This window comes from Arvicanthis niloticus, chromosome 2 (genome assembly GCF_011762505.2).
Source record: "Arvicanthis niloticus isolate mArvNil1 chromosome 2, mArvNil1.pat.X, whole genome shotgun sequence".
NCBI lineage: Eukaryota > Metazoa > Chordata > Mammalia > Rodentia > Muridae > Arvicanthis > Arvicanthis niloticus.
Genome location: NC_047659.1, coordinates 125,483,498 through 125,501,729, shown reverse-complemented (window position 1 = coordinate 125,501,729; position 18,232 = coordinate 125,483,498). Strand labels below are relative to the sequence as shown.

The 18,232-nt window shown below is 48.8% G+C and overlaps 2 protein-coding genes across 6 annotated transcripts in view; one reads left to right on the top strand and one right to left on the bottom strand.

The window, feature by feature from the left end:
* Positions 1-9,843, top strand: part of Cpne1 (copine 1) — a 40,383-nt gene extending 30,540 nt beyond the window's left edge. For all 5 annotated transcript variants that reach the window (XM_034493784.2, XM_034493783.2, XM_034493780.2 and 2 more), the window contains 15 exons: positions 1,303-1,428; positions 1,525-1,704; positions 1,820-1,894; positions 1,979-2,050; positions 2,158-2,238; positions 2,380-2,469; positions 2,579-2,665; positions 2,794-2,880; positions 2,976-3,035; positions 3,120-3,253; positions 3,350-3,404; positions 4,544-4,595; positions 7,130-7,263; positions 7,406-7,642; positions 7,798-9,843. In XM_034493784.2, the coding sequence (XP_034349675.1) occupies positions 1,303-1,428; positions 1,525-1,704; positions 1,820-1,894; positions 1,979-2,050; positions 2,158-2,238; positions 2,380-2,469; positions 2,579-2,665; positions 2,794-2,880; positions 2,976-3,035; positions 3,120-3,253; positions 3,350-3,404; positions 4,544-4,595; positions 7,130-7,263; positions 7,406-7,642; positions 7,798-7,938 (1,611 nt within the window). In that variant the 3' untranslated portion in view covers positions 7,939-9,843. The remainder of the gene's footprint in view (positions 1-1,302; positions 1,429-1,524; positions 1,705-1,819; positions 1,895-1,978; positions 2,051-2,157; positions 2,239-2,379; positions 2,470-2,578; positions 2,666-2,793; positions 2,881-2,975; positions 3,036-3,119; positions 3,254-3,349; positions 3,405-4,543; positions 4,596-7,129; positions 7,264-7,405; positions 7,643-7,797) is intronic.
* A 2,117-nt stretch (positions 9,844-11,960) lies between these two features.
* On the bottom strand, positions 11,961-16,330 carry Spag4 (sperm associated antigen 4). Its single transcript, XM_034495703.2, has 12 exons — positions 15,864-16,330; positions 15,295-15,399; positions 14,922-14,988; positions 14,676-14,737; positions 14,425-14,468; positions 14,217-14,242; positions 13,988-14,096; positions 13,692-13,767; positions 13,469-13,584; positions 13,013-13,180; positions 12,242-12,331; positions 11,961-12,136 (listed from the first exon to the last, which is right to left on the bottom strand). The coding sequence occupies exons 1-12, from the start codon at positions 16,171-16,173 to the stop codon at positions 11,978-11,980; spliced, it is 1,332 nt and encodes a 443-aa protein (XP_034351594.1). The 5' UTR covers positions 16,174-16,330; the 3' UTR covers positions 11,961-11,977.
* Between the last annotated feature and the right edge of the window lie 1,902 nt (positions 16,331-18,232).

Sequence of the window (18,232 nt, the reverse complement as noted above, 5' to 3'; positions counted from 1 at the left end):
GAGTGGCAGGCAAGACTCTGCCTGTGTAACAGATGTGATGATGAATGAACTTTACAGGAGAGGAGACTGTCTAGTGGGTAATAAAAACAAGAGTACCTGGTGCTGCAGGTCTTTGGAATAGGAATCTGGTGGGCTTGTGGAATGGCGAAGGCCAGAATTGAGTGCACCAGAGAACTGACAGCAGGTGGTGTTAGAAGGACATGAGAATTGAGGTCATGCCTCAGACTGCTGTGCTGCTTGTACAGCCTCTACAAGTTCATCGGGGAGGGCCTGTTGTTTTATTTTTAATTAATGTGTATGTGTCTGTGGACTAAAGGCATGAGCCAGAGGCATCAGATGTCCTGGAGCTAGAGTTGTAGACTGTTGTAAGCTACCCAGCACAGGTGCTGGGAGTTGTACTCGGGTCCTCTGCAAGAACAAAATATTCTCTGAGCTGCTGAGCCATCTCAAGCCTTTTTGTTTGCTTTTGAGTCGGGATCTCATGTAACCCAGTCTGGCTTCATACTCAGTTTGTAGCTCAGGCTAGCCCTAAACTCTCGTTCCTTCCCTTTGTTTCCCCAGAGCTAGAATTACAGGTTTAAGGCACAGTGCATTTTCTGTTTGTGTTTTTTTGAGACAGGATTTCACTTTGTAACCATAGGTAGCCTGCAACTCTGTGTGTTACCTAGGGTGGCCTTAACATCTATACCTGTCCTGCTTCTGCCTCCTGTGTGCTGTGATTACAGGCCATGCCACCATGCCTGGTGTGGGTATTTTGCCAGGATTAATTTGGTTGCTATACTAACAGCCTGTTGGGGTGGAGGTCTGAAGTGGAAGTAGGGATGGCACGGGTTACGAGACCAGATGGAGAGGCCATTACTGTTTCTAGGCAACATAAATAGTGGCTTGGACTGGATCATGACATGGAAATGTTGAGGACTGCACTTGAGCAGCAGAGTAGAGATTAGAACAATCAGTGGATGGGCTGGAGCCCCAGAGTTGGAGGGGATCATTATCAGCTGTTGGAGAGCAGTGACTAAATGTAGGTTAGCTGTGACCTTAGTGAGGCAGTGATCAGAGTGAATTGATTACTCTCTGCAGTGGCTAAGGCTAGAGCCCAGGGCGGGACTGCATGCTGAGCTTGAGGCCACTTTCAGAGTAAGGATTAATTTTGAGCCAGAGTTTGGTGTCACAACTGCATCCTGTGCTATTGAGCTTACTTGGAGTTCAGGGGTGTGAAGCGAGCAACTTTCCCAGGCTGGGAACTATAGTCAGTGAAAAGTGACAGGCCCTGATGCTTGACCCAGCTCTTTTCCCCCACAGATGGCCCGTTGTGTGACTTTGGTTCAGCTGTCCATTTCCTGTGACCATCTCATTGACAAGGACATCGGCTCCAAGTCTGACCCGCTGTGCGTCCTTTTACAGGATGTGGGAGGGGCCTGGGCTGAGGTGAGATGGACCTTAAAGGTTAAGGTCACGGAGGGAGGTAGCATTGTGTTTGGGGTGGAAGATTTGTCACTGATGCCTAGTGACCTGTCACCACAGCTTTGCAGGACTGAACGTGTTCGCAATTGCTCAAGCCCTGCATTCTCCAAGACTCTGCAGATAGAATACCACTTTGAGACTGTCCAGAAGCTACGCTTTGGAATCTATGACATAGACAACAAGACACCAGAGCTGGGGGATGATGACTTCCTAGGGGGAGCCGAATGCTCCCTAGGTCAGGTAAGTAGAGTCAGGAGTTAATCAAGTGACCCCTGGAACTTGCATGTCCCTGTCAAGCAGGACCCAACCCTGCCTGAGGTGGATGCTGACAGCTCTCCTACCCCACTCTCCCCAGATTGTGTCCAGCCAGACGCTGACTCTCCCCTTGCTGTTGAAGCCTGGAAAGCCTGCAGGGCGGGGAACCATTACGGTAAGGAGTAAAACTCTCGGGCAGGGAAGCCTTCCCATTGGTGTAATAAATAATTCATGAGGTGATACAGCCTTCTCTTCCTAGGTTTCAGCTCAGGAGCTAAAGGACAGTCGTGTAGTGACCATGGAGGTGGAAGCTAGAAACCTGGATAAGAAGGTGTGTCTGGAAGGAGACTCTGAGGACCCAAGACTTAAGGGGACAGAGGGCTGGCGCTATGGCTGTCTTCCTTTGTCTTATAATTTGGGTCTCTTTGGCATCGGCAGGACTTTCTAGGAAAATCTGATCCATTCTTGGAGTTCTTTCGGCAAGGTGATGGGAAGTGGCACCTGGCGTACAGAACTGAGGTAACTCCTAGTGTTAGTTGGATTGGCAGAGGAGAGAAGCTTGTTATGATGAACAAGTTTGGGGACGAGAGAAGACTGTTGCTGGGTGGAGAGACGATGGGAGCTCTTTGTGGACCAGGTCTCCCTGTTCTCCACCCCTAGGTAGTAAAGAACAACCTGAACCCTACCTGGAAGCGCTTCTCAGTCTCTCTTGAGCATTTCTGCGGTGGGGACGTCAACACACCCATCCAGGTGAGGAGTTTACCTCCCTAGTAGATGGGTCAAGGGCAGGGGTCCTGGGAAGGGACTCCTTGCCTGTCATGTCATGCATCTCCTTTATACATACACACGCCCCTCTCAGGTCCGCTGCTCAGACTATGACAGTGACGGGTCACATGATCTCATTGGTACCTTCCACACTACCTTGGCCCAACTGCAAGCAGTCCCGGTAAGTGCTGACTGTTTAGAGTGCTTCAGTGGCCTACAAGGCTGCCACCCAGAGGAACGTCTGGAGAACACGTGGCTTGGGTCCTCCGCTAATGCTGTGGCGGGTTTCTTTGATTCTTGCTCCACCAGGCTGAGTTTGAATGTGTCCACCCTGAGAAGCAGCAGAGAAAGAAAAGCTACAGGAACTCTGGAACTGTGTGTGTCAAGACTTGCCGGGTAAGATGGTGACCCATGTGACCCAGGCTCTGAGCTCTGGGCTCCGTGACGCTAGCTGGCCCATTAGCCCTGTCCTAACCTGGTCTCATCTGCAGGTGGACACTGAGTATTCCTTCCTGGACTATGTGATGGGGGGCTGCCAGATCAACTTCACTGTAAGTAAAAGGGCGTGCCTTCCTGGGACAAGTGACAAGCCTTAGACTAAACAGCCTTCACCTCCATTCTTGCTCTCTTCCCAGGTGGGTGTGGATTTCACTGGCTCCAATGGTGACCCATCCTCACCTGACTCCCTGCATTATCTGAGTCCTACAGGAGTCAACGAGTATCTGACAGCACTGTGGAGCGTGGGCAGCGTGGTTCAAGACTACGACTCGTGAGTCCCGGGTTCAGGCCACTCCGCTCCTTGTACACTTCTGCTTCTAGACTCCATCCTCCTGCTGCCTCTTTTATAATTCATTGTCCCCCACAGAGACAAGCTGTTTCCAGCATTTGGTTTTGGAGCCCAGGTCCCCCCTGACTGGCAGGTAAGTGCTCTTCTTCCTTTTCTCTATTCTCTTTTTAGTATCAGGATCCCAAGTCCATAGTCTGTGGTAAATTTATTTATTACTTGGCATCCAGCTTCAAGGAGAGATACAGGGATCCATTTGTTGAAAACATATATACCGCACGCTCTGGGCTAAATAGCTCCTGTTGGAATCCTGGCATGTATCAGAATGCTGTGTTTTGATTTTTTATTTTTGGGGATTGAACCCAGGGCCCTAAACATGTTAAATATGCACTCTGCTGAGCTACACATGGACCCTGGGAGTGCCCTTTGTCTTGGCTTGGAAGGGCTGTGGTATTCCTACACAGACGACTCAGCAGCTGAATTAGAGCTCGCTGCTTTTCTAAACAACCAAAGTTCAGTTCCCAGCACCGCATAGGAAAGATAGCTACCTATAACTCCTGCTCTAAAGGGAACCCAGAGCATTCTTCTAATCTCTTTGGGTGTGCACACACAGACATCGGCATAAAGAAAAAATAAAACCTTAGCCAGACATGGCGATGCACACCTTTAATCCCAGCACTCAGGAGGCAAAGGCAGGCCAATATCTATGAGTTTGAGGTCAGTCTGGTCTACATAGTGAGTTCTAGGACAGCCAGAGCTACATGAGATCCTGTCTCAAAACAACAAAGCAAACAGACAGACAAACCCAAATTCTTTCGTGAGTACAGTGGCGCATGTCTTTATCCCAGCACTTGGGATGCAGCAGCAAGTGGATCTTCCTTCAAGAGTTCAAAATCAACCTGGTCTACAAAAACTATGTTTAGTGTGTTGTGGGTGCAGAAGGGCTGTTTGGGGGGGGGGGATTCAAGAGGCTAAAAGGGGGAAATGTAGAAAGGATCTCAGTTTTTCTTTTTTTGGGTTTGTTTTGTTTGTTGACCTAAGTGTACAGTGATCCTAATGCTATGATTAAAAATGTACACTTCTCTGCCCAGCCATGTTTGTCTCACTCAGGCTAGGTCCTGGTTGCTATGTGCTAACATGAGAGGGTTGCACCTCCGGTCCTGGTTGCTATGTGCTAGCATAAGAGGGTTGCACCTCTGGTCCTGGTTGCTATGTGCTGCTAGCATGAGAGGGTTGCACCCCAGCTTGGTTCACTCCTTTTTGTCTTACCCTCAGGTCTCACATGAGTTTGCCTTGAACTTCAATCCCAGTAATCCGTACTGTGCAGGTAAATCCCTCCTCTCCACTGTGGAGCACTTGGACACCTGAGGAGTGAGCATATGTGGGTACAGACCACAGGGAGGGAAGAGCTAGCCCAATGGAGATAAATTCATTTTATTACTGTAAGGACTTGGGGCAAGTTGCTTACCTCTGTGTGCTTTGGTTTCAAAATAAGGCTAAAATTTCCTGGGTCTAGTGGCAGAGCTACTCGGCAGGCTGAGGCCAGGGAGTCAAAAGTTCAAGGCTTGCCTGGGCAACTTGGTCTCAAAATAAAAAACTGGAAAAGGGCTGGGTGGGTGACCATTGTGCTAAGGATGGAATCCAGAGTTTACCTATGTGAGTAAGCGCTCTCTTACTGAGCCACGTCCCCTGCCCAGTGCAGGTCGATGTTCTGTGTGAGCTTCCCAAGCTGCTTTTGTGAGGCCCCAAGACTTGTGACTTCCTAGCACCTTCACATGATGCCAAGTTACAGTGGGAACTGATCTCACATGACCTTGCCCTTTATTTTTTCTTTTTAAATTTGTGTGTGTGTCTGTCTATGTGTGAGGCCAGAGTTATCAGGTCCCTGGCACTGGTGTACAGGCAGTTGTGAGCCACTGATGTGAGTGCTGGGAATCGAATTCAGGTCCTCTGCAAGAGCAGCTCAGCTCTTAACCACCAAGCCATCTCCTTTCAGTTTAGACAAGATCTCACTTTTGGCCAGCCTGTTCTAGAACTCACTATTTAACCAAAGCTGGCCTTGAACACCAAGTCATCCTTCCTGCCTATGCCACAGAAATGCTAAGAGTGTAGCCGGTGAGATGGATGCCACGTGAGGATTGGCCTGGACTTTAGAACTTTCTTTTCACTTTGTATTTTGGTGTAAAATTATATTTAGATGCTTATATAACCTTAGTAGAGGAAGTAAAATTAGAGTTCAAGGCTAACCAAGGCTACATAGCGTAAGCGTGTCTCTGAACAAAACATCAGACTTAGAGAAAAGTAGTCATGGGAATTCCAGAATCACTGGAACTGCATGATCAGGATATTTGTGTAGAGGGTTACATTTTTTAAAAAGTTCAATTATATATATTCATTATATATATGTTTGAGCACTGTGGCATGACTTTCTGGAGGTCCTCTATTTCTACCGTGTGGTCCCCAGGGATGGAACGCAGGTAGTCAGGCTTGGTGGCAATTGCCTTAACCATAGAGCCATCACTGGCTCTGATTTTGTTTTCTGTAAATCCTTTTTCCTGAAGTATTTGATAATATTATAGAAAATAGGTCAGCCTCCATCAGCGTTGTGCCTGGTATCATTCACATTGCCCTTTACCTAAAATCCAGAACATTCTCTTGTTTTTTTTGTTTTTTTTTTTTTTTTAAATAATTCTGTTACTGGATTGAGCTTCAGCCCTTGTGTATGTGAGCCCACATACACAGCCCCTTGTTATCCCAGCCCCTTGTTACTTTCATTAGTTTGTGGTTGGCATAATGATTTTATTATGACTTTTTTTTTTTTGGATATGATTTTGAGTCGGGTCTTTAGCTCACACTCGTTTCAAACTGCTGTGCCTCCTGTGTCCATCTCCCAGCTGTCAAGGTTACAAGCATGTTGTTTGCGTACATGTTAGGCAGCATGTTGTTTGCGTACGTGTTAAGCAGCATGTTGTTTGCATACGTGTTAGGCAGCGTGTTGTTTGCGTACGTGTTAGGCAGCATGTTGTTTGCGTACGTGTTAGGCATATTCTATTTGCATACATGTATATCACTGTACTTTGTTCTTATTTCACCTCTAGCCTCTCCTCGGCCACCGTATTGCTCGTCCCCTTTCCCAGCCGTCCCCCAGTCTGCTTCAGATCACACGTTCCGTGGACTTACCGCGGCCCCTCTCTTTAAGACCTTTTCTGCCCCTCGTAGTCCCCTTTCTTTTATAACCGCCACATACATATACATCTAAGTTCTGTGTCCTTTGTCTTCCAGAACATTTTCTTTTCCCTTCTTGAGACAGTCTTTCTATGTACCCTGGTTGTGATGGCCTAGAACTTTGTGGGCTAGCCTTAAACTTGTGACCCAGACCTGTCATGAAGGTTCACTCCTTTTTCCCACCATTTGGGAGGCTAAGACAGGTGGATCTTGAGGTCATTTCTTCCCCTCCTTTGCGGAGTCTGTGGGTAGAGCTCAGGTCTCTGAGCTTGTGTAGCAAGCGCCTTAGCTGCTGCACCATCTCACTGGCTGTATTTGCTTTTTAGAGTCTTACTGTATATCAGGCTCTCTTGACACTCACAGCCAGCCTCTTCAGCATCCAAAGGACTGATATAACCAGGCTCAATTACTCCCAGCCCAGAGGCTAACTCTTATTTTGGGTTTTCATTCAAGATGTTAATTTATAGCAAGTCCTATCTCATCACCCCCTTAGTTTCATTTGTTGGATAGAGTTGTGTCCTGATAGGGTGAGACACTTCGAAGTTTCTAAAACTTCTGGGCTAAGATGAGCTTATTTTAGGTCTAACTTAATCCCATGAGGTCTAAGGTAGAAGTATTTTCTGCTTTTCTCTGTAGGCATCCAGGGTATCGTAGATGCCTACCGTCAAGCACTGCCCCAAGTTCGTCTCTATGGCCCCACCAATTTTGCACCCATCATCAACCATGTGGCTAGGTTTGCAGCCCAGGCTGCACAGCAGAGGACTGCCTCGGTAAGAACTGTGGATAGCAGTGGTGCTGAGCTGGCAAGGACAGTGTAGATGGCATCTTAGGCAGTGGGAATGTGCATCTGCTTTCTTGGAAGGGGTTTGGGAAAGACAATCTGCCTCAGTATCTGAATGGACTTGTCTCTAGCAATACTTCGTACTGTTGCTTTTGACTGACGGCGCTGTGACAGATGTGGAGGCCACGTGTAAGGCTGTGGTGGAAGCCTCAAAGCTACCCATGTCCGTGATCATTGTGGGTGTGGGTGGTGCTGACTTTGAGGTCATGGAGCAGCTGGATGCTGATGGTGGCCCTCTTCGTACACGCTCTGGAGAAGCAGCTGCCCGGGACATAGTGCAGTTTGTGCCTTATCGACGATTTCAGAATGTGAGTGGGGAAGAGTTTGCAGGGTGGTAATGGGGTTGAGGGACAGTAGATAAAGCCTTTTTAATCAGTGTCTGGGAAAGATGAGGTTTGAGGTAAAATGTAAACCCTGGGAAGCTTACAGGCCCTCACTGATCTTGCCTTTCTTCTCCTGGCAGGCTCCCCGGGAGACACTTGCACAGACTGTACTTGCAGAAGTGCCTACTCAGATGGTTTCCTACTTCAAAGCCCAAGGATGGGCCCCATTAAAGGCACCTCCAGTCCCAGCCAAGAGCCCCAAACAGGCCCCACAGGCATAGGTTCTCTTGGAAGAGTAGGCTACAATCAGTCCTCAGCCCTCAGCCTGCACCATCCTCTGGGCAGGGACCAACCATGCACATTCTTGCCACTTCATAGATACTTTTATATGTTTCTGCTATTGCTTCTCTTTGACACACCTGCCTACCTGGCATCCTCTCATTCAGAAAAGAAAGACTAGTAAATCACCACTTTCTCTCAAAATCCTAGACTGCTATAGATAGCCACACCTGCTCTTACCTTGGGCTTGTTGAGTAAAAGAGCCCTTTCGTCTGGTAACCCCATTCAAGCAAATTGAGTCTATTCACTCCAGTCACATACTTTGAAAAGATGAAGTTTGAGTATAAAGTAAGCATGTGGTTGTCCTTTCCTCCGGGGCGAGCTGAGCTGGGACCATGAACAAGGTAGATTTGAGGTACATAGAGTTTCAAGTCAGAAACAACTTTAAAAAGCAAACACATGTGCAAACGGGAGAGAATGACGTTTTAGAGGAGAGTAAGGGCTGTTAGACTTCCTGTGCTAGCTCTGTCTTTCTTGGGAATATTTGTGTAGCCCAGGTTGGCCTTCAGTTTACCGAACTGCCACAACCTCATAGATGCTAGAATTACAGGCATGTACTACCATGCCTGGTTTACAGTCCTGATTTTTTTATTTGCTTTTTTGACATGCGATCTCATATAGCCCAGGCTGGCCCTATATTTTGTAGCCAAGGATAACTTTAATTCCTGTTCTTCTACTCCAACTTCCCAAGTGCTAGGATTATAGGCATGCCTCAACTATGCTTGACCTTTAACAGCTCAACAGTTTAATAGCTTTTTTATATTATTAAAGATTTAACATGCATATTCATTTTGGGAAACAGTTTAATAGCTTTTTTTCTATTAAAAATTTATCATGCATATTCATTTTGGGAAATCTTTATAGGACACATCCTAACTACTTTGCCTAGACTGCCCTTAGACTCCTTGGACTCAAGGTCCTTGGAGTAGAAGAACCAGAGTTCACTCAGTACCTCGTTTAGCAAAACAGGTTTTGTTTGCAGGGCGGAGAAGGGGAGCTCCTAAATGCAGAATTAAAACTTCACTTGTCTTGAAGCTCAGTCATGGTGGAGCACAGTGTGAACCCCAACTCCCGGGACATAGAGGGGTACTATAAAATTTGTTTCCTAATCTAATGAAACAGTTTTTCAAATATCAGTATTATATAAAAATAGACAACGGGAACAAAGATAGGTGGCTCAAGGTTGTAATCCCAACACTCAGAAGTCTGAGGCAGGAGGGTTGCTGAGTCTGGTGTGGATTTGAGGTACATAGAGTTTCAAGTCAGAAAAAGCTTTAAAAGGCTAATACATAGGCTATTTGTATCTGGTTTGCATTTATTTTATTTTGAATGCCTTATCCACCAATCCTTACTGCCCCTTCTCCTTTTTCATGTCAATTATTCTTTTGTAAGAATATACCAGTTTGGTAATTCCCTTCCTTACCAAGATTCATTTTATTGGGCTTACACAATATTTTTGAGGAATTGGTTTTTCAGTATGGAAATGATATTGGTGTGCAAGGGATATTTAGATTGTTCGCAATTATTACAGGTTGCCTTCTGTAGAGAGGTATGGCTTGATTCATCCCATCTGTTAACCTGTGGTCACCTTCCTTCCCCAGATCTCATTTCTAGTTGCCATTTACTTCTCTATGTGGGCTAGGTCTTATTTCATACACATTTCCTTGTTTCTTGGGAACCTGTTCATGGAGAGCTTTTATTCTGTTGTTCTTCTTGACATGTTGAAAGTATTTTCCCCTCAGCTGTTACTGTGTCATGTTTTTTATTCTCAATATGCAAATTTATTATATATGCTAACCTTTTAAAAATATATCCATATATCAATAATAATAATATATACAACCCCATCAGTGACTGCTTTTGTCTTGTGTTTGGTGCTTGGGACTGTCTAGGGCTAAGGTGGGCTGGAGTCAGGCTGTGCCTTATCTTTGACTATATTTAGGGGCATCCTCTACCACACAGTTTGAGGGTAGCCAGAGCTACGGAAGACCCTGTTTCCAAAGCATAAAGAGGGCCTTGCAAGGTTGATCACTGGGTATAGTATTTGCTGTATAAGTCCAACAACCTTGATTCTACTCGTAGAAGCCACGTAAAGGCAGGAGGAGAGAATTAGGTCCAGAGTTGTCCTCTGATCGCCACTCTAGCAATGGTATGCACAATCATACATGTATTAAAAAGTGTGAACAGCAGCCAAGCGAGGTGGTTCATGTCTGCAGTCCTGGCACTGAAGTGGCTGAGGCAGGAGCACTACCTTATTAACCTGGGCTACATAGTAAGTTCTAGGCCAGCCTTAGAAGGGGAGAGGGGAAAATGAAAAGTCTTAAAGATTTTGGTTCCTATGACTAAACTGCCCTTTATGTGTGTACTGAGGACTGAAACCAGGACCATGGACTGGTTTTTAATAGTTTACTTCTGTTTTCTGTGCATTGGTATTTTGCTTGCATGCATGTCTGAGGATGTCAGATCCCTTGGAACTGGAGTTTCTGACAGTGTGAGCTGCCATGTGGGTGCTAGGAATTGTATCCTAGTCCTTTGAAAGAGTAGCCTGTGCTCTTACCCACTGGTCTTCTCTGCAGCTACAGGACCTCAGACCTTACACACTAGGCAGTGTGCTCCGCCAGCTCCATCACTGAGTCACTGAGCTACACTGCCAGCATTAGTGCTTGCTTTCTTTCTTTTTTGGAGACAGGGTTTTACCATGTAGACCAGGCTGGCATAGTACTGAGATCCACTGCCTCTGCCTCCCAAGTGCTGCGATTAAAGGTGTGTCCTACCATGCCCAGTTTTTAGTTCTATTTCTTTCATCTGTTTTTTGTAGACAGGGTCCATATAGTACTGACTCTCCTGGATTCAACCTTGCAGAAATCCTGCCTCTTCCTCCTGAGTGCCAGAAGTAGAAGCATCTGGACACCACTGTGCTAGACTTTGCTTCTGTTTTTTAAATCTTAGATTAAACTTGTTCCTACATTTATTTTGTATGTGTGCACATGTATGTTCCACCATATACACGGAGGTCAAAAGACAACCCATGGGAGTTAGGTATCTGTTGTATGGGTCCCAGAGATTGAACTCGGGTCATTAAGACTTGGCAGCAAGCCCCTTTAACCCACTTGAGTCATCTTAATGACCCCTTAATTGTATTATCACATTATTTTGTGTTACATGTCATGGTGTATGTAGGTCAGAGGACAACTTTTATGGAGTTGATTCTCTTCTTCCACCATGTGGGTCCCAGGGATTAAATTCTGATTGTCAGACTTAGTGGCCTTTCCCTGCTGAGACATCTCTCCAGCTCAAACCTTGGGTTTTGTTGTTAGATTTTTATGTGTTTAGATAGATTACCTTCTTTTGTGTCTCACATGTATGCCTAGTATCTGAGAGGCTAGAGGGGGCATCAGGTTCCCTAGAACTGGAGTTACAGGTGGTTGGGAGCCACCATGTTGAGTGCTATGAAGCAAACTCAGGTCCTCTGCAAGAGCAGCCAGTGCTCTTAACCACTGAGCCATTGTTCACGCCCAGTCCCTCCTTTCTACCCTTAGGAACTCTGTATGTACTTGGCAGGAACTGGGGGTAAGAGGTGAGTACAAGTGTGCCTTCTGCTGCCTGGTGGCTCTCCAGCTGAAGAGGAAGGCTCCTTGAGGCCTGTTCTATTCTGGTGGTACTTTTCACTAGTACTTGACTGAAGCAAGTTGCTTGCCTGAGCAGTTTTCTTCTCTGTTGAGGATCAAGTTGTGTCATTTGCAGTGTAGAATGTTCACAACACATTCTTTTGCATATGTTAGACACTGTAAACATCAATTGCTACTATATGACTTAGGACTTTTCCAGGCAAAGGGGATGTGTTTGAGGGACATCTCCTGTTATACTGCTATATCACAGGCAGCAGGGACTTTCCCCAAAAGACGAGCTCCTGGCACCAATGCACTTTTTTTTTTTTTTTTTTAAGCACAAACCTCAATTCTACTCCAACCATCAGCATTTTTAATGGGGTCCCCCTGTGACCCCCGTGGCATTATCCTCTGCCCACTCTGAGGTCCGCACACCATGGGCACGGACTCGATATAAGCATGTGAAGCGTGGATGGCCCCAGTTGCTTAGAATCTGAATCTTCACCTTGGGGAAGGCAGATGGAGGGTCATTCTGGGGAGACAAATGAATGGATCATGCCATTAACTGCTCTGTCAAGATTGTCTTCCTCATCTTGCCGGGACATCTTTGCCCTGTCACCCCCCAAAATAAACACACCTGGAGGTGGAAAGTCTGAATTTCAGATTTCTGCACATCAAAGATGAATTTTCCCAAGAACACTTCAGTCTCGTCATCAGCTTGGAGCCCCTGGTGGATGAAGTGTATGGAAGGTCAGCGAGGCACAGAGGGAGGGAGAGAAAGCAACTGCTCAATCACCACACGTGCCCTGGCTGATGTTCCTACAGTAGGGTGTGTAGTTTGGAACACAGAAGTGAGGACACCAGCAATGCTAAGCCAAGACTGTTGCCTGTCTTAAGCAAACAAACCAGGCTATTAGGAAGTTGTTAGCAGGGCTGGAAAGACAGCTCTTACAGAGGACCCTGGTTCGGTTTCCAGCACCAACACCATGGTTTACAACTGTTTTTAACTCCAGTTCCAGAGTATCCAACACCTGAGGCGATGAGCATGCATGTGCACATACAAGCAAAAACATGCATACATTTTAAAAAATGTTTTTTTTTTTTTTTTTAAAAGTAGGGTAACTGAGTTTGTAATCACTAGGTTTAGAGCACTATTGTCCCTCTTCAGTTGGGTGGGTGGGGAGACAATAGTACTTCCTAGGCCTTGCAGTTCCAATGAGATAATAAAGAAAATTTGACAGTCCATACCTAATATCTGGATATGGTTACACTCATTTATAACCTAGAGTGGCCTGTGAGGCAGATGGAAGTATGCCTAGTTTTATAGATGAGCAAACAATGACAAAACACCACTGCCTAGTGTTCCCTAATCAGAATTCCCCCACCTCCAGGCCTCAGCCCCACTCACAAAGACTGCAAAGTCCCGGGGTGCACTGCTGGCTCCTCCGGTGTGTGCCACAGTGGGAGGAGGATGCTGCAGGGTGATGTCGCTTAACTGCACATGACCTGGCAGTCGGATCACCACCTGGCCTTGATCACCTTCAAAAGCCCAGCAATTTCCAGGGAACACGTCTGGCTGCAGGGGTTTGGGCAGGCGTCAGACGAAAGACGAACACAGAAGACTAACAGGTCCGGCTGCTGCTCAGCCCAGGCTCTGCCCTCTGCCCTGTTTCTTGCCTCACCAGATGAGGCAATGCTGGACACCCCCAGTTCTCTTCAGTTTAACTCCAGACTCCTTTTCCAGTGGGGTGCCTCCTGAAGCCAAACTGACCTCAGCTTCACTCCTCCCTGCACCAAGCTGACTGTTGTTCTTACCCCAGCTCTTGCCCTGGGTATCATCCCCACTCTCTGGCTCTAGGCCCACCTCCAATATGACAGAGGGCGGGCGGGCATAGTTCCAGAAGCTCAGGCGGTTCCAGAAGTAGGCAGTATTCCGGTCCTGGTAGTCACTGGATGTCTTCTCCAGGTCGATGGAGGCTCCTGCAACAGGCACGGGTCACTCTCAGCTCCTCCTAGGCCTCCCCATCAGTGCGGTAGAATGGCCATCTATGACCGCCACTCCAGCTCTCCACACATCTGTGTCTTACCCACAGAGCTCAGTGCATAGTCAGGTTTGCGCACGAAGTCCTCATTCAGCCTCTGGAACACAAGCTTGGCCACTCTCTAGAGAAGCAGAGGATGGACCAGGAGGATGGTGAGCTAGTTTACAGGTAGGCCTGTGTCTCAGTATCTCAGTGCTCTGACGTAGGAACTTAAGGGCCTTGTGAAAGACTCCCCACCGTGGGACCCAGGGTGAGGCAATTCCAAAGCAGCCTTCTGAGTGAACACAGCTAGGCCCCTGAGCCTCCTAGCTGCTCCCCAGCCCCTGTGCAGGGGGCCTCACCTCACTGTGGGCTGCACGGACGCTGGACACCTCCTTGTGGAGTTTATTCAGTTCTGCCTGGAGCTGCTGCAGTTGCTGGCCCTGGGAGTGCACGCGGTGGTGGTATTGGCTATTGTTGGGAGGTAGGACCATGGGTTAGTTAGTACTTGTCCCTGTGCACTCCTCTCAGAAAGCACCCACAGACACATTGTCAGTGTTGCCCAGTCCCGCCCCAGCTGCCTTCCCTCACCTTAAAGTCAGCATCTCCTTAGGTTCCTGTGGAGGAAGGGGTCAGTAAGTACCCTTCTCCCAGTCAGCATTGCCCTACCATTCTGGGTTGGCCCATGGGGATTGTGCTTAGTGCTTCCTACACTACCCCCTCCCAGCAGCCCAGGGATACCCCTCCCTCATAAACACAACCTCCACCCCACCCGGGGACATAGGTTTTCCCAACTCACATTCTCCAAAGGAGGGATCAGGTACAGGAGCCCCCACCAGAGTGCTAGAGAAAGAAGAGGAGGAAAGGTGTCTTCTGATATAAGAGGACATGAAAGAAAACAAGGAGATGGGGTGAAAGCTAGGGCTGCAGGAGTACGTGGGAGACCAAGTGGAGGGGTTACTAGAGTGGGCTGAAGGCCACTAAGATAGAGGAAATAAACTTGGCTGCAAACCTGCAGAGCCAGGGCCCCAGGGAATCCATGCTCCTCACCTGCCAGAAAGATGCTGAGGAGCGACACAGCAGTGAACAGGAAGCGAATGGAGCAGATTTCCCTGAAGAACGGGGTGGAAGCGGATGCCTAGAGGTCCTAATCCACTCAAGCTTTGACCCCGGGGTCCTAGACTAGACCCGCCCAGTTTCTGGGAACACGACTCAATCAGATCTGGATCCACTCTATCTAGCCTTGGTGGGGCCCAGTCCTGCTGCCCTCCCCTGAGCCCTGCCACTCCCTCTGACCTGTACACACAGACCAGCCCGTCGGCTGCCAAGGATAACAACACGCTCAGCACCTGAAAGAGCAGGCCTAGGGACAGAGACCAGAGAAGCAGCTCAGAGAAGGCGATCCATGAAAGTGAGGTGGTTCAGAAGGGTTCAGTGGGGTGGGGGATGGGGGTGGTGGTGCGGAGGACAAGAGCCTGGGGCTCAGAAGGCAAAGGTAGGTTGAGGAAACGAGCTGAGGCTGGACAGTCGGACATGGGCTCAGGCAGGAGAACGAGGAGGGGGGTCCGAGAAAAGGGGATCTGGGCTGGATTCTCTCGGACCCATGCTTGAGCAGAACTGGGGTTCCGAGTGCTGAGGTCAGAGGGGATGGGGCTGGCCTGGCTCATACTCAGGAAGCTCTTGGACACCCGCGGGGGCGGCATCTCCTGCCTCAGATCCAGGATCGGGAGAAGGTTGAGTTGTTCCTCCAAGACTATATGAGGTCCAGACGGTTCTGCGAGAGCCCAGGGCTCCATTGAGGTTTTGTGCACCGCAGGCCCGCTCTTCCCCTCGGGGCCCGGGCGCAGGCTCCTGACCCTAGTGCCAAACAGCTGGGCAGCCTCTCAAACAGGCCTTTGGTCCTGCCGCACCGCCCTGTCACACTCCCTGCGCACCCCCAGACCCGGAGCCGGAGAGTCTCAGTCAGTAGAAACCGCCCCAGTCTGAGTCCCGGTGCGGCCGGACCAGGGTCCAGGCTGCCACTCAGGCCAGCCCTGCGGCACCTCCTCAGTCATGCCCAGGCACAGGATTTCCTCCGCCCCCTCCCGGGACCGGCCATGGGACCGAGCTCGCCCCTGAGGAACACGTGTTGAGCACGCCCCCTCAGGCGCCAGGTCGGTTCTGCACCCAGGTCCGCGCCGGGCCCCGCCCCTCGAGCCCGCCCCGCCCTCTCGCCCCCGGGTTCGACCCCGCCCGCACCCGAGGCCCCGCCCCTCACGGTTGCCGCGCCACAGGCGGTCTGCCCATTGTGGCTCCGAGGCGCCAGCTTCGGCCGAGAGCGTCTTGCCCTTGTGTCTCCTCCGGGCACTCCTGGGCTTAAGGCGGGCTCACCACAGCTCGAGCCCCGGGCCCTTCTGCCCTCGGGCTCCCCGAGCTCCGGCCCAACGGACCGGCGCCCATTGCTGTCCCCCGAAGTCTCGCTGTGGGAACTATTGCTGTTCTCGCTGTAGAAGTTGGGTGTGTGATTGTGAGAGGATGCGGCCGAGTCTGGGCGGGGGCTCCGCCGCATCCTGACCTGGGCTATCCCTCTGGGAAGCCGAAGTCGCCGCAGCCAAAGCCCTCGGCCCTCCCTCAGCTGCCTCGCGCCGCCGGGTAGGACCCTGCGTGAGCCCCGGGCGGCGCGGCCGACTCAGCCCTGGCGTCTGCGACCCTCCCGCTGCTGTGCTGTTGCCACCGTCACAGAGGAGCCGCGTCACAGAACGCCCGTGACGTCACTGGGAGCCAGGCAGCCCACCCCCAACCCGTTTTCTGATTCTGTTGTCGTTGTTCACGGCTTCGTGTGTGTGTGTGTGTGTGTGTGTGTGTGTGTGTGTGTGTGTGTGTGTGTGTGTGTGTGTGTGTCTGTCTGTCTGTCTGTCTGTCTGTCCTGGAGTTGATGTCTGCTGCTGCTGTCTTCTGCTTTCCACCTTAGCTTTTGAGAGAGTCCCTCTTACTGAACTTACTTGTTTTTTCAAGGAGGCCCCAGCGGTTCTTAACCTTCCTAATGCTGAGAGCTTTTAATACAGTTCCTCATGTTGGGTGACCTCCAACCATAAAATTATTTTCATTGCTATTTCATAACTATAATTTTGTTGGGCTGGAGAGCTGATGGCTCAGCGGTTAAGCGCACTGACTTCTAGAGGTCCTGAGTTCAGTTCCTAGCAACTACAGGGTGGCTCACAACCATCTGTAAATGGAATCCTATGCCCTCTTCTGGTGTGTCTGAAGAGAGCAACTGTGTACTTAATACATAAAATAAATCTTTTTTTTTAAATTTAATTTTGTTACCGTTATGAAACATAACTATTTTTGGAAATAGAGGTGTGCCAAAGGGGGTCACGACCCACAGTTTGAGAACCACTGAACTAGGACCTGGACGATTCCATGGTTCCACTTGTCTCCGCTTCCACAGAGCTTCGATTACAGGCATGCAACATAGCACCCTTCGTTAACAACTAGGTCTTCATACTTAGGCAACAAGCATGAGGTCTATCCACTGAGCCATCTCAACTTCTCCACTTTGTTTTCTGAGTCACGGTCTCTTACAGGTTTGACTAGAGAGCTAACCAATGCGTCCTAGGAATTCTGCTGTCTCCACCTCTTCAGAGTTGGGATTACATTCCCTTGAGCTCTGGCCTGCAGCCTTTTAACTACAGTGCTGGGTATCTGCACGTGGGTCCACGTGGGTCCTCGGACTTCCACATCAGCCATTTTATTGATTGTGACATTGCCCCAGTCCTCTATGTAGTTCTTTTTTTTGGGGGGGGGGGGTGTTTCAAGACAGTGTTTCCTCTGTGTAGCCCTGGCTGTCCTGGAGCTCACTCTGTAGACTAGGCTGGCCTCGAACTCAGAAATCCACCTGCCTCTGCCTCCCAAGTGCTGGGATTAAAGGCATGCGCCACCACCTCCCAGTTTAGACATGAGGGTTTGCTATATATCTCTTGCTTGTCTGGTACTGGATATGTAGTTCAGGATGGTCCCAAGTCAGGACCATACTCCTGATTCAGTCTCCTAAGTGCTGGCACTACAGGCATTTCATTATGTCTATCATGACCAGCTACTAGGTTGTGTTCACTTGTGTATCCTGCAACACCTAGACAGGTCTAGCCTATAGTAAAGTGTCCGGGTATATAGGGAAGCAGTAAATATTAGGAAGGAACAGAGCATCATTCAACACACTAAAACATTTATTTGGTTTTAATCGCCCCTTTCTACTCACTTTTAAAACAGAGTCTCACTATGCAGCCAAAGCCTGTCTGGAGCTCAGATCTGCCTGCCTCCACCTCCCAAGCTCTGGGGTAAAGACATACACCCTAACTCCGCTGAGAGACAGAGAGAGAGAGAGAGAGAGAGAGAGAGAGAGAGAGAGAGAGAGAGAGAGAGAAAGAGAGAGAGAGAAAGAGAGAGATAGAGATAGATATTTCTCTATCATGTGGGGCCTAGGAATCAAGTTGAAGCCTTCAAGCTCGGCAACAAGTGCCTTTACCTGCTGAGCCATCTTGCCATCCTAGAACATATATTTTAAATAACTATATGTTTGTAGCTAATTAATGTCCACACCAGGAACAGCAATGTAGTGCAACTTACAC